We start from the raw sequence: 12227 nt of genomic DNA, 5'->3' as shown, positions 1-12227 counted from the left end.
CGCCCTGTGCCAAGGGATGCTGCATGCGGGGTATCTGCGCTCAACTACGCAAAACAACTTCACCAAGAATCACCAGATGATGAAAATCTTAAGGAACTAGGCCGGGTGTGGTGGCTCACGCCTGTCATCCCAGCACTTTGGGAGGCCGAGGCGGGTGGATCACCTGAGGTCAAGAGTTCAAGACCAGCCTGACCAACATGGTGAAACCCCGTCTCTACTAAAAATACAAAAATTAGCTGAGTGTCATGCTGCACACCTGTAATCCCACCTACTCAGGAGGCTGAGGCGGGTGGATCACTTGAGGTCAAGCGTTTGAGACCATCCTGGCCAACATGGTGAAACCCCGTTTCTACTAAAAATAGAAAAATTAGCCGGGCGTGGTGGTGCACACCTGTCATCCCAGCTACTCAGGAGGCTGAGGCAGGAGAATCGCTTGAACCTGGGAGGTGGACGTTGCAGTGAGCCGAGATTGTACCACTGCACTCCAGACTGGGCGACAGAGTGAGACTCCATCTCAAGAAGAAAGAAAGAAAGAAAAGAAAGAAAGAAAGAGAGAGAGAGAAAGGAAGGAAGGAAGGAAAGAAGGAACGAAGGAAGGAAGGAAGGTAGGAAGGAAGGAAGGAAGGAAGGAAAGAAGGAAAGAAAAAAGGAAGGAAGGAAGGAAAGAAAAGAAAGAGAGAGAAAGAAAGAAAAGAAGAGAAAAAATCACCAAATGACGAAAATCTTAAGGAACTAGGCCGGGCGCGCTGGCTCACGCCTGTCATCCCAGCACTTTGGGAGGCCGAGGTAGGCAGATCACCTGAGGCCAGGAGTTCGAGACCAGCCTGACCAACATGGAGAAGCCCTATCTCTACTAAAAATACATAAATTAATCAGGCATAGTGCTGGACTCCTGTCATCCCAGCTACTCAGGAGGCTGAGGCAGGAGAATTGCTGGAACCCGGGAGGCGGAGGTTGCAGTGAGCCGAGATCACATCACTGTACTCCAGCCTGGGCGACAGAGCAAGACTCTGTCTCAAAAAAAAAAAAAAAAAAAAGGAACTGAGAAAACAGGAGATCCTATGGGAATAGAACAGGTGGTCAGCTGTGGGCGGCTTCAGGGAGTCTGAGGTCCCTGGTGCTGAAGGGCTGAGCTCCAGGGGGAAACGCCTGCCTTAATCCCACCAGCCTTGAGGAGCATGGCTCCTGGCTTGGAGGTGGGTTATTTTGTGTGTGTTTGTTTTGAGACAGAGTCTCGCTCTTGTCGCCCAGGCTGGAGTGCAGTGGTGCGATCTCGGCTCACTGCAACCTCCACCTCCTGGGTTCAAGCGATTCTCCTACTTCAGCCTCCTGAGTAGCTGGGATTATAGGAACATGCCACCACGCCCGGCTAATTTTGTATTTTTAGTAGAGACGGGGTCTCACCATGTTGGCCAGGCTGGTCTCGAACTCCCGACCTCAGGTGATCCGCCCACCTCAGCCTCCCAAAGTGCTGGGATGACAGGCGTGAGCCACCGCACCCGACCTAGTTCCTTAAGATTTTCATCATTTGGTGATTCTTCGTGTGTATCTCTGTGGTTCCTGAATCCAGTAACAGGCGTCCTAAGAGACAGAAGAGGAGACACAGACACAGAGCAGGAGGCCACGTGGAGACAGAGGCAGAGACTGGAGTGATGCAGCCACAAGCCCAGGGACGCCTGGAGCCCCCAGGAGCTGGGAAAGGCAGGAAGGAGCCTCCCTTAGAGGCAAAGCCACAGGAGACAGGAGGATGCCACCTTTCTGGATGGGTCTTGGGATCACCAGACATCTTTGCAGGCTGTGTTTCTCTCTCTCTCTTGCTCTCTCTCTCTCTTTCTTTCTTTCTTTATTTTTGAGATGGAGTTTCACTCTTGTCACCCAGGCTGGAGTGCAATGGCATGATCTCCGCTCACCGCAACCTCCGCCTCCCGGGTTCCAGCGATTCTCCTGCCTCAGCCTCCCGAGCAGCTGGGATGACAGGCACCTGCCACCACGCCTGGCTAATTTTTGTATTTTTAGTAGAGACGGGGTTTCACCGTGTTGGTCAGGCTGGTCTCGAACTCCCGACCTCAGGTGATCCGCCCGCCTCGGCCTCCCAAAGTGCTGGGATGACAGGTGTGAGCCACCGCGCCCGGCCAAGGCTGTGTTTCTCTTTCTCAGAGACAGAGACAGGAGTTTCACACATTACCTTTTAAAGAGGAAGCCAAAGACGAGGCCACAGACAAGGGTTCCCAGGATCAGGAGCACGTAAATGTGCACAGAGCTGGGGTTTCGGTCGTCGGAGCCTAGAGAGACACACACGTACGCATCCACGGTGAATGGTTGATGGACGTGTGAAACGAAATTAAATTTCTTCAGGACCCCAGACGCATTTAGCTACAGGGAACGGTCAAGCTGCGAACTGGGTCGAGCAAAAACCTGCCTCCACCTTTTTTATGGTTCCTAAACAAGATGGCTCTGAGATGAAAGGCCACCCGCCTGCGTCATGTTTTACCCACAGGGTGGGTGAGCTGTTCGAATGTCACCGCCATGGGCCGGGTTTCACCATGTTGGCCAGGCTGGTCTCAAACTCCTGACCTCGTGATCCGCCCACCTCGGCCTCCCAAAGCGCTGGGATGACAGGTGCGACCCACCGCGCCCGGCCGAGTTTCTGTATTTTTAGTAGAGATGGAGTTTCACCATGTTGGCCAGGCTGGTCTCAAACTCTCGACCTCCGGTAATCCGCCCACCTCAGCCTCCCAAAGTGCTGGGATGACAGGCGTGAGCCACCCTGCCTGGCCCTTCTCTGGTTATTAAGGGAGCGTAGCTCATCCATCCTGAATAAACGTCAGCAAAGCAATGTTGCGGGACCAAGCATGAGACCCTCTCCTTCTTTCGAGCCTCAGCGATAAACTCACAGCCTGACACTGTTCTTAGCGATGTTCTCAACTCAATCTCGGCGCCCAGGACAGAGCCGCTGACCTCTGCGCCTGCTCCGAGGTGGTGGCAGACGGTACAGACGTCCCTTACCTCCGCCCAGCGCTTACCAAATTCAGTGGCTTCACTCCAGGAACTCCAGTTCAGGATGCGGACGTCTGCAGCTCTGATCTTCACAGCATGTTTTGCTCTGGGTTCAGAGCTTGGAAAGTTGTATCTATTTTCCAAGTCACCAGAAACGTTGATCTTGGGAGGAAAAAAGAAAGTTAGAGATCGGTGTCTTCCGCGTGGAGGAAAAGGTTGTCTTTTTCGTTCTTTTGTCTCTTAAATTTTTCTCCTTTTTTTCTTTTTTTTTTCTACCATTTTGAATGCACCTGCTCTGATCGAGTCTTGGAAGCTAAGCAGAGTCAAGCCTCATTAGTATTTGGGTGGGAGACAACTTGGGAAAATTTGGGTGATGTAGGCTATTTTATTTTTCTAGTCTAGTCTAGTGTAGTCTATTCTAGTCTATTCTAGTCTAGTCTATTCTAGTCTATTCTATTCTAGTCTAGTCTAGTCTAGTCTAGTTTGTTCTAGTCTATTCTAGTCTATTCTAGTCTAGTCTATTCTAGTCTATTCTATTCTAGTCTAGTCTAGTCTAGTCTAGTTTGTTCTAGTCTATTCTAGTCTATTCTAGTCTAGTCTATTCTAGTCTATTCTATTCTAGTCTAGTCTAGTCTATTCTAGTCTATTCTAGTCTACTAGTCTATTCTAGTCTAGTTTGTTCTAGTCTATTCTAGTCTATTCTAGTCTAGTCTAGTCTATTCTAGTCTAGTTTGTTCTAGTCTATTCTAGTCTATTCTAGTCTAGTCTATTCTAGTCTATTCTATTCTAGTCTAGTCTAGTCTATTCTAGTCTATTCTAGTCTAGTTTGTTCTAGTCTATTCTAGTCTAGTCTATTCTAGTCTATTCTATTCTAGTCTAGTCTAGTCTATTCTAGTCTATTCTAGTCTAGTTTGTTCTATCTAGTCTATTCTAGTCTAGTCTAGTCTAGTCTATTCTAGTCTATTCTATTCTAGTCTAGTCTAGTCTAGTCTAGTTTGTTCTAGTCTATTCTAGTCTATTCTAGTCTAGTCTATTCTAGTCTATTCTATTCTAGTCTAGTCTAGTCTAGTCTAGTTTGTTCTAGTCTATTCTAGTCTAGTCTATTCTAGTCTATTCTATTCTAGTCTAGTCTAGTCTAGTCTAGTTTGTTCTAGTCTATTCTAGTCTATTCTAGTCTAGTCTATTCTAGTCTATTCTATTCTAGTCTAGTCTAGTCTATTCTAGTCTATTCTAGTCTACTAGTCTATTCTAGTCTAGTTTGTTCTAGTCTATTCTAGTCTATTCTAGTCTAGTCTAGTCTATTCTAGTCTAGTTTGTTCTAGTCTATTCTAGTCTATTCTAGTCTAGTCTAGTTTGTTCTAGTCTAGTTTGTTCTAGTCTATTCTAGTCTATTCTAGTATAGTCTATTCTAGTCTATTCTATTCTAGTCTATTCTAGTCTATTCTAGTATAGTCTATTCTAGTCTATTCTATTCTAGTCTATTCTAGTCTATTCTAGTATAGTCTATTCTAGTCTATCCTATTCTAGTCTAGTCTATTCTAGTCTAGTCTATTCTAGTCTATTCTATTCTAGTCTAGTCTAGTCTAGTCTAGTTTGTTCTAGTCTATTCTAGTCTAGTCTATTCTAGTCTATTCTATTCTAGTCTAGTCTAGTCTAGTCTAGTTTGTTCTAGTCTATTCTAGTCTATTCTAGTATAGTCTATTCTAGTCTATTCTATTCTAGTCTAGTCTAGTCTATTCTAGTCTATCCTAGTCTAGTCTAGTCTAGTTTGTTCTAGTCTATTCTAGTCTATTCTAGTCTAGTCTAGTCTATTCTAGTCTAGTTTGTTCTAGTCTATTCTAGTCTATTCTAGTCTAGTCTAGTTTGTTCTAGTCTATTCTAGTCTAGTCTATTCTAGTCTATCCTATTCTAGTCTAGTCTATTCTAGTCTAGTTTGTTCTAGTCTATTCTAGTCTATTCTAGTCTAGTCTATTCTAGTCTATTCTATTCTAGTCTAGTCTAGTCTATTCTAGTCTATTCTAGTCTAGTTTGTTCTAGTCTATTCTAGTCTAGTCTATTCTAGTCTATCCTATTCTAGTCTAGTCTATTCTAGTCTAGTTTGTTCTAGTCTATTCTAGTCTAGTCTATTCTAGTCTATTCTATTCTAGTCTAGTCTAGTCTATTCTAGTTTGTTCTAGTCTATTCTAGTCTATTCTAGTATAGTCTATTCTAGTCTATTCTATTCTAGTCTATTCTAGTCTATTCTAGTATAGTCTATTCTAGTCTATTCTATTCTAGTCTATTCTAGTCTATTCTAGTATAGTCTATTCTAGTCTATCCTATTCTAGTCTAGTCTATTCTAGTCTAGTCTATTCTAGTCTATTCTATTCTAGTCTAGTCTAGTCTAGTCTAGTTTGTTCTAGTCTATTCTAGTCTAGTCTATTCTAGTCTATTCTATTCTAGTCTAGTCTAGTCTAGTCTAGTTTGTTCTAGTCTATTCTAGTCTATTCTAGTCTAGTCTATTCTAGTCTATTCTATTCTAGTCTAGTCTAGTCTATTCTAGTCTATTCTAGTCTAGTTTGTTCTAGTCTATTCTAGTCTAGTCTATTCTAGTCTATTCTATTCTAGTCTAGTCTAGTCTATTCTAGTCTATTCTAGTCTAGTTTGTTCTATCTAGTCTATTCTAGTCTAGTCTAGTCTAGTCTATTCTAGTCTATTCTATTCTAGTCTAGTCTAGTCTAGTCTAGTTTGTTCTAGTCTGGTCTATTCTATTATATTCTATTCTAGACAGACTCTCGCTCTATCACCCAGGCTGGAATGCAATAGCATGATCTGGGCTTACTGCAACCTCCGCCTCCTGGGTTCAAGCGATTCTCCTGCCTCCACCTCCTGGGTTCAAGTGATTCTCCTGCCTCAGCCTCCCGTGTAGCTGGGATTACAGGCGCCTGCCACCAGGCATGGGTAATTTTTGTATTTTTAGTAGAGACAGGGTTTCTTCTCCACGTTGGCCAGGCTGGTCTTGACCTCCTGACCTCAAGTGATTCGCACGCCTCAGCCTCCCAAGACGCTGGGATGACAGGCGTGAGCCACTGTGCCTGGCTAAAATTTTATTTTTTGAAGCAGAAATTGTTAGCCAGGTGTGGGGGTGGGTGCCTGTAGTCCCAGCTACTAGGGAAGCTGAGGCAGGAGAATTGCTTGAACCTGGGAGGCCGAGGCAGGAGAATCGCTTGAACCTGGGAAGTGGAGGTTGCAGTGAGCCGAGATTGCACCACTGCACTCCAGCCTGGGCGACAGAGCGAGACTCCATCTCAAAAATAAATACACACATAAATAAATGATTCAGGAATAACAACTGATATTCACAGACCTTCAGACGGATAGTTTAGCAAAACGGATGTTAAGATCCCCAAGTCCAGCATACTCATTGGACAGAGGGAGGATACTGAGGGTCAGAGTGGCCAGGAGACTTGGTAAATATCCGGCAACAGAACTCAGTCTAAAAGCATTTTAGAGGGAGACATAGTCTCCTTAGACAGTCACTGGAATATATTCTTAACCCACTGAGAAGAAAGAGGAATAAAATGGGAAAATCAGTAGAACGGGCTGAGCATTCATATTCCAACTGTTCAGACATGAAGGTTGGGGCCAAGAGCGGGTCCCGCCCAGTAAGAACTTCGAGAGGGCACCTCACCCATGTGAGATCTTCTCCTGTGGTTCAGGGTCACGCCCCATCCTGTCCACCCCTGGGTAACACTGGCAGTAAGAGTCCTGTAAACCTAGACTGTAGGGTTGCCCTGGGTTGGTGAATAGGGGACTGTAGGGTGACACTGGGTTGTGAGTGGTTCAACCGTATGTGGGACAGAGTATTCTGCTGTCTACACTGGATCCAGGTAGACGTGGGGTCGGCTCTCCTTCTTGTCTACACTGGGTCTAGGTGGAGGTGGGGCGGCGTCTTCTCCTGTCTACACTGCGTCCAGGTAGACATAGGTCGTGGGTAGACCGTAGGGTTACGCCGGGGGTCATGTAGAGTTATGCTAGGGATCATAAGTAGGGGACAGTAGGGTTATGCCAGGGGTCATGGGTAGGGGACTGTAGGGTTCCACCAGAGGTCATGGGTAGGGGACTGTATGGTTATGCTAGGTGTGGTAAGTAGGGCACTGTACAGGTTGTGAGTAAGGGGACTGTAGGGTTACGCCAGGGGTCATGGGTAGGGGACTGTACAGTGTTACACTAGGGGTCATGAGTAGGGGACTGTAGGGTTCCACCAGAGCTCATGGGTAGGGGACTGCACAGTGTTACACTAGGTGTGGTGAGTCGGGGACTGTACGGGTCATGAGTAGGGGACTGTAGGTTTCCGCCAGGGTGGTGAGTAGGGAACTGTAGGGTTATACCACGGGTCATGGGTAGGGGACTGTAGGGGTTGTGAGTAGGGGACTGTAGGATTACACCAGGTGTGGTGAGTAGGGGACTGTAGGGTTATGCTGGAGGTCGTCAGTAGGGGACTGTAGGGGTCGTGAGTAGGGGACGGTAGAGTTACTCAGGCGTCGTGACTAGGGGACTGTAGGGTTACACTAGGTGTGGTGAGTTGGGGACTGTAGGGTTATACTATGTATGGTGAGTAGGGGACTGTAGGGTTACGCCAGGTGTGGTGAGTAGGGGACTGTAGGGTTACACTGAGGGTCTTCAGTAGGGTCCGTGGTTTCACTTACCGGTAGGTTTTCAGTGCCAGGCTGGGTATTCTAGAAACAGAACAAAACACAATACAAGGCTCACTGTTCCCATCTCTAAAACCCTTTACATGGTTCACACAGTGTCTCCCTTGGTGTCCCTGCGGAGTGGCAGGCGGGTCTCCCTCCACACACCCCGAATCTACAAGACAGGCGGGATGAGGAGCTGCAAACACAGGATTCTTCCTGGCCAGATATCCTCCTGTAATCCATCCAGAAAGGTCCCACTGGCCTTGGGGCAGGGTGTTCTGTCTACACTGCATCCAGGTAGACACGAAGTAGGCTCTCCTTGCCTACACTGGGTCCAGGTGGTTGAGGGACAAGAGCTCTTCTTGTCTACACTGGATGGAGGTGGATGTGGGGCAGGTGTCTTCCTGTCTACACTGGGTCCAGGTGGCTGTGGGACAAGAGCTCTTCTTGTGTACACTGGATGGAGGTGGACGTGGGGCAGGTCTCTTCCTGTCTACACTGGGTCCAGGTAGACATGCGGCAGGGTATCCTTTTGTCTACACTGCGTCCAGGTGGTTATGGGACAAGATCTCCTCCTGTCTACACTGAGTCTACGTGGAGGTGGGGCAGGTCTCCTCCTGTCTACACTGGGTCTATGTGGAAGTGGGGCAGGGTCTTCTCTTGTCTACACTGGCTCTATGTGGAAGTGGGGCAGGGTCTCCTCCTGTCTACACTGGGTCCAGGTAGACATGGGGCAGGGTCTCCTTCTGTCTACACTGCGTCCAGCTGCAGATGGAGCAGAGGCTCTCCCTTGCTTGTTGCCTCATCCTCCACAGCTCCCGGTCCACTTCCTGGTTCCACGGTTGCAGGATCATCCTGGTCCATCCTCCTGCAACTTCCTTCAAGGTTGCTTCGCCCCAGGGTCACTGCTTACCATCCACCCATCCTTCCCCCAGGCCACGTCCCCCGGATTCCCAGGCTCCTCTGTTTGCGTGTCCCGTACGCCTCCCTCCTGACGCCCAGGCCCGGGGAGCTCTCACCGACCTTTCTGTGGACGTCCAGCTGGTACTGAAAGTCCAAGTACGACAGCTTCTGATAGGTCCTGGGCTGTTTCCACCGTACGAGGCAGTGCGTCGTGTTGCAGCGGACAGTGACATTACCGGGCGGGTTAAATCGTTCTGGAACGAGGGTGCGGGATACACCCCTGAACCCCAGAGGTCCTGTCTACACTGGGTCCAGGTGGAGGTGGGGCAGGGTCTCCTCCTGTCTACACTGGGTCCAGGTAGACGTGGGGCAGAGTCTCCTTCTGTCTACACTGGGTCCAGGTGGAGGTGGGACAGGGTCTCCTCCTGTCTACACTGGGTCCAGGTAGAGGTGGGGCAGGGTCTCCTCCTGTCTACACTGGGTCCAGGTGGAGGTGGGACAGGGTCTCCTCCTGTCTACACTGGGTCCAGGTAGAGGTGGGGCAGGGTCTCCTCCTGTCTACACTGGGTCCAGGTGGAGGTGGGACAGGGTCTCCTCCTGTCTACATTGGGTCCAGGTGGACATGGGGCAGGGTCTCCTCCTGTCTACACTGGGTCCAGATGGACGTGGGGCAGAGTCTCCTTCTGTCTACACTGGGTCCAGGTGGACGTGGGGCAGGGTCTCCTCCTGTCTACACTGGGTCAAGGTGGACGTGGGGCAGGGTCTCCTCCTGTCTACACTGGGTCCAGGTAGACGTGGAGTAGGGACACCTGTTTGTCTACACTGGGTCCAGGTGGACGTGGGGCAGGGTCTCCTCCTGTCTACACTGGGTCCAGGTAGATGTGGGGCAGAGTCTCCTTCTGTCTACACTGGGTCCAGGTAGATGTGGGGCAGAGTCTCCTTCTGTCTACACTGGGTCCAGGTGGACGTGGGGCAGGGTCTCCTCCTGTCTACACTGGGTCAAGGTGGACGTGGGGCAGGGTCTCCTCCTGTCTACACTGGGTCCAGGCAGACGTGGAGTAGGGACACCTGTTTGTCTACCCTGGGTCCAGGTGGAGGTGGAGTGGGGACACCTCTTTGTCTACACTGGGTCCAGGTGGAGGTGGAGTGGGGACACCTCTTTGTCTACACTGGGTCCAGGTGGACGTGGAGTAGGGACATCTCTTTGTCTACACTGGGTCCAGGTGGACGTGGGGCAGCTACTATGTACAGGACAGATATCCACTGGGGCAGGGAGTCCAGGGTGGGAGTTGGGGATGGGCTCGGGGAGCAGGAGTCACACTTGTGTGACAGTTCTGAGCCTGAAGAGGCTGGGAACGTCCAGCGGGATGAAGGAGTCCATGGGTGGGATGCGATGGGCTCGGGAAGACGCGAGTGTGTGGGCATATGGAGCTGGCTCCAAGAGGCCAGCCAGGAGTGGGGCACTGGGACACGAAGAAATGCTGGTGAGGAAAAAATGAAGAAAAAGAGGAAGGAAGGAGGAAAGGGGAGAAGGAGAAGGGAGGAGAGGAGGAAGGGAAGAGGGAAGAAGGGAGGCAGAGAGGGAGGGAAGGAAAGAGGGAGGGAAAGAAGGAAGGAAGGAAGGAAGGAAGGAAGGGAGGAAGGAAGGAAGGAAGGAAGGAAGGGAGGAAGGAAGGAAGGAAGGAAAGAAAGGAGAGAAAGGCCGGGCGCGGTGGCTCAAGCCTGTCATCCCAGCACTTTGGGAGGCCGAGACGGGCGGATCATGAGGTCAGGAGATCGAGACCATCCCTGGCGAACACGGTGAAACCCCGTCTCTACTAAAAAATACAAAAAACTAGCCGGGCGAGGTGGCGGCGCCTGTAGTCCCAGCTACTCCGGAGGCTGAGGCAGGAGAATGGCGTGAACCTGGGAGGCGGAGCTTGCAGTGAGCTGAGATCCGGCCACCGCACTCCAGCCTGGGCGACAGAGCAAGACTCTGCCTCAAAAAATAAATAAATAAATAAAAAGAAAGAAGGAGAGAAAGAGGGAGGCCAGGTGCAGTGGCTGATGCCTGCAATCCCAGCACTTTGGGAGGCTGAGGCAGGTGGATCATTTGAGATCAGGAGTTCCAGACCAGTCCCGCCAAGATGGTGAAACCCCGTCTCTACTAAAAACACAAAAATGAGCCGGGCGTGATGGCGGGTGCCTGTCATCCCGGCTGCTCAGGAGGCTGAGGCAGGAGAATCGCTTGAACCTGGGAGGCAGAAGTTGCAGTGAGCTGAGATTGCACCACTGCACTCCAGCCTGGGAGACAGAGTGAGACTCTATCTCAAAAAAAGGGAAGTTAAATCAGCTCAGTTGTAATTTGTTACAGCACCAAAGTGATGCATATATATATATATATATATATATATATATATTTTTTTTTTTTTTTTTTTTTTTTTTTTTTTGAGACAGAGTCTTGCTCTGTCGCTCAAGCTGGAGTGCAGTGGCACAATCTCGCCTCACTGCAACCTCCACCTCCTGGGTGCAAGTGACTCTTCTCAGCCTCCCAAGTAGCTGGGGTTACAGGCACCTGCCACCATGCCTGGCTAATTTTTGAAATTTTAGTAGAGATGGGGTTTCCCCATGTTGGTCTGTTCGGTCTGGAACACCCGATCTTAGGTGATCGGCCTGCCTCGGCCTCCCAAAGTGCTAGGATGACAGGTGTGAGCCATCACGCCCGGCCTCAGTTACACAGATTTTCAGGCAAATTCCGTTTCACCTGTAAACAATAGGAAACTCGTATGTGTTATTCTCACCTATTTTCTTTGTGTCCAAAAGTGAATCGAAGAATTGGATGCCAATTTCTTGGCTGGTTCCGTTAACCAGGAAGTAATTGCGAGAGGTTAATCCTGACAGGTTACCCAGGTGACACCCCACGTGGGTTCCTGAGTCTTCTATGTAATAAGGACACTGGATCTCCCTCCTCCTGCAAGATTAAAAAGTGTTCAGAGAGCAATCAGGAAAACAAAACAAAACACAAAAACACAAAACAAAAAAAGACCTAAAACAAAACACAAAAACACAAAACAAAACAAAACAAAAAACAGGCTCAGTGCAGTGGCTCGCACCTGTCATCCCAGCACTTCGGGAGGCCAAGGCAGGCAGATCACTTGAGGTCAGGAGTTCGAGACCAGCCTGGCCAGCATAGTGAAACCCCGTCTCTCCTAAAAATACAAAAATTAGACGGGTGTGATGGCAGGTGCACCTGTAGTCCCAGCTACCGGGGAGACTGAGGCAGGAGAATCGTTTGAACCCAGGAGGGAGGTACAGGTTGCAGGGAGCTGAGTTCGCGCCATGGCACTCCAGCCTGGGCGACAGAGCAACACTCTGTCTGTAAATAAATACGTGGGGCCTGGTGTGGTGGTTCGCGCCTGTAATTCCAACACTTTGGGAGGCCAAGGCAGGCAGATCACTGCAGATCAGGAGTTCGAGACCAGCCTGGGCAGCATGGCAAAACAAAACACCCCGTCTCTACTGAAAACACAAAAATTAGCCGGATGTGGTGGCGGGCGCCTGTCATCCCAGCCACTTGGGAAGCTGAGGCAGGAAACTTGCTTGAACCCAGGAGGCCGAGGTTGCAGTGAGCTGAGTTGGTACCATTGCACTCCAGCCTGGGCAACAGAGCAA

The 12227-nt window shown here is 49.4% G+C and overlaps 1 protein-coding gene across 1 annotated transcript in view; it reads right to left on the bottom strand.

Annotated features, from left to right (window-relative positions):
- Window positions 1-12227, bottom strand: part of CSF2RA (colony stimulating factor 2 receptor alpha subunit) — a 29099-nt gene that overhangs the window by 5262 nt on the left and 11610 nt on the right. Inside the window, exons 2-6 of the mRNA XM_030926328.1 lie at window positions 11357-11526; window positions 8697-8830; window positions 7686-7715; window positions 3024-3159; window positions 2186-2282 (exon numbers count right to left, since the gene is read on the bottom strand). Coding sequence (XP_030782188.1) covers window positions 2186-2282; window positions 3024-3159; window positions 7686-7715; window positions 8697-8830; window positions 11357-11526 — 567 coding nt within the window. The remainder of the gene's footprint in view (window positions 1-2185; window positions 2283-3023; window positions 3160-7685; window positions 7716-8696; window positions 8831-11356; window positions 11527-12227) is intronic.

This window comes from Rhinopithecus roxellana, chromosome 22, assembly GCF_007565055.1.
Source record: "Rhinopithecus roxellana isolate Shanxi Qingling chromosome 22, ASM756505v1, whole genome shotgun sequence".
NCBI lineage: Eukaryota > Metazoa > Chordata > Mammalia > Primates > Cercopithecidae > Rhinopithecus > Rhinopithecus roxellana.
Note: the sequence above shows the minus strand (reverse complement) of the source record. Positions and strands in the feature narration are given on the sequence as shown.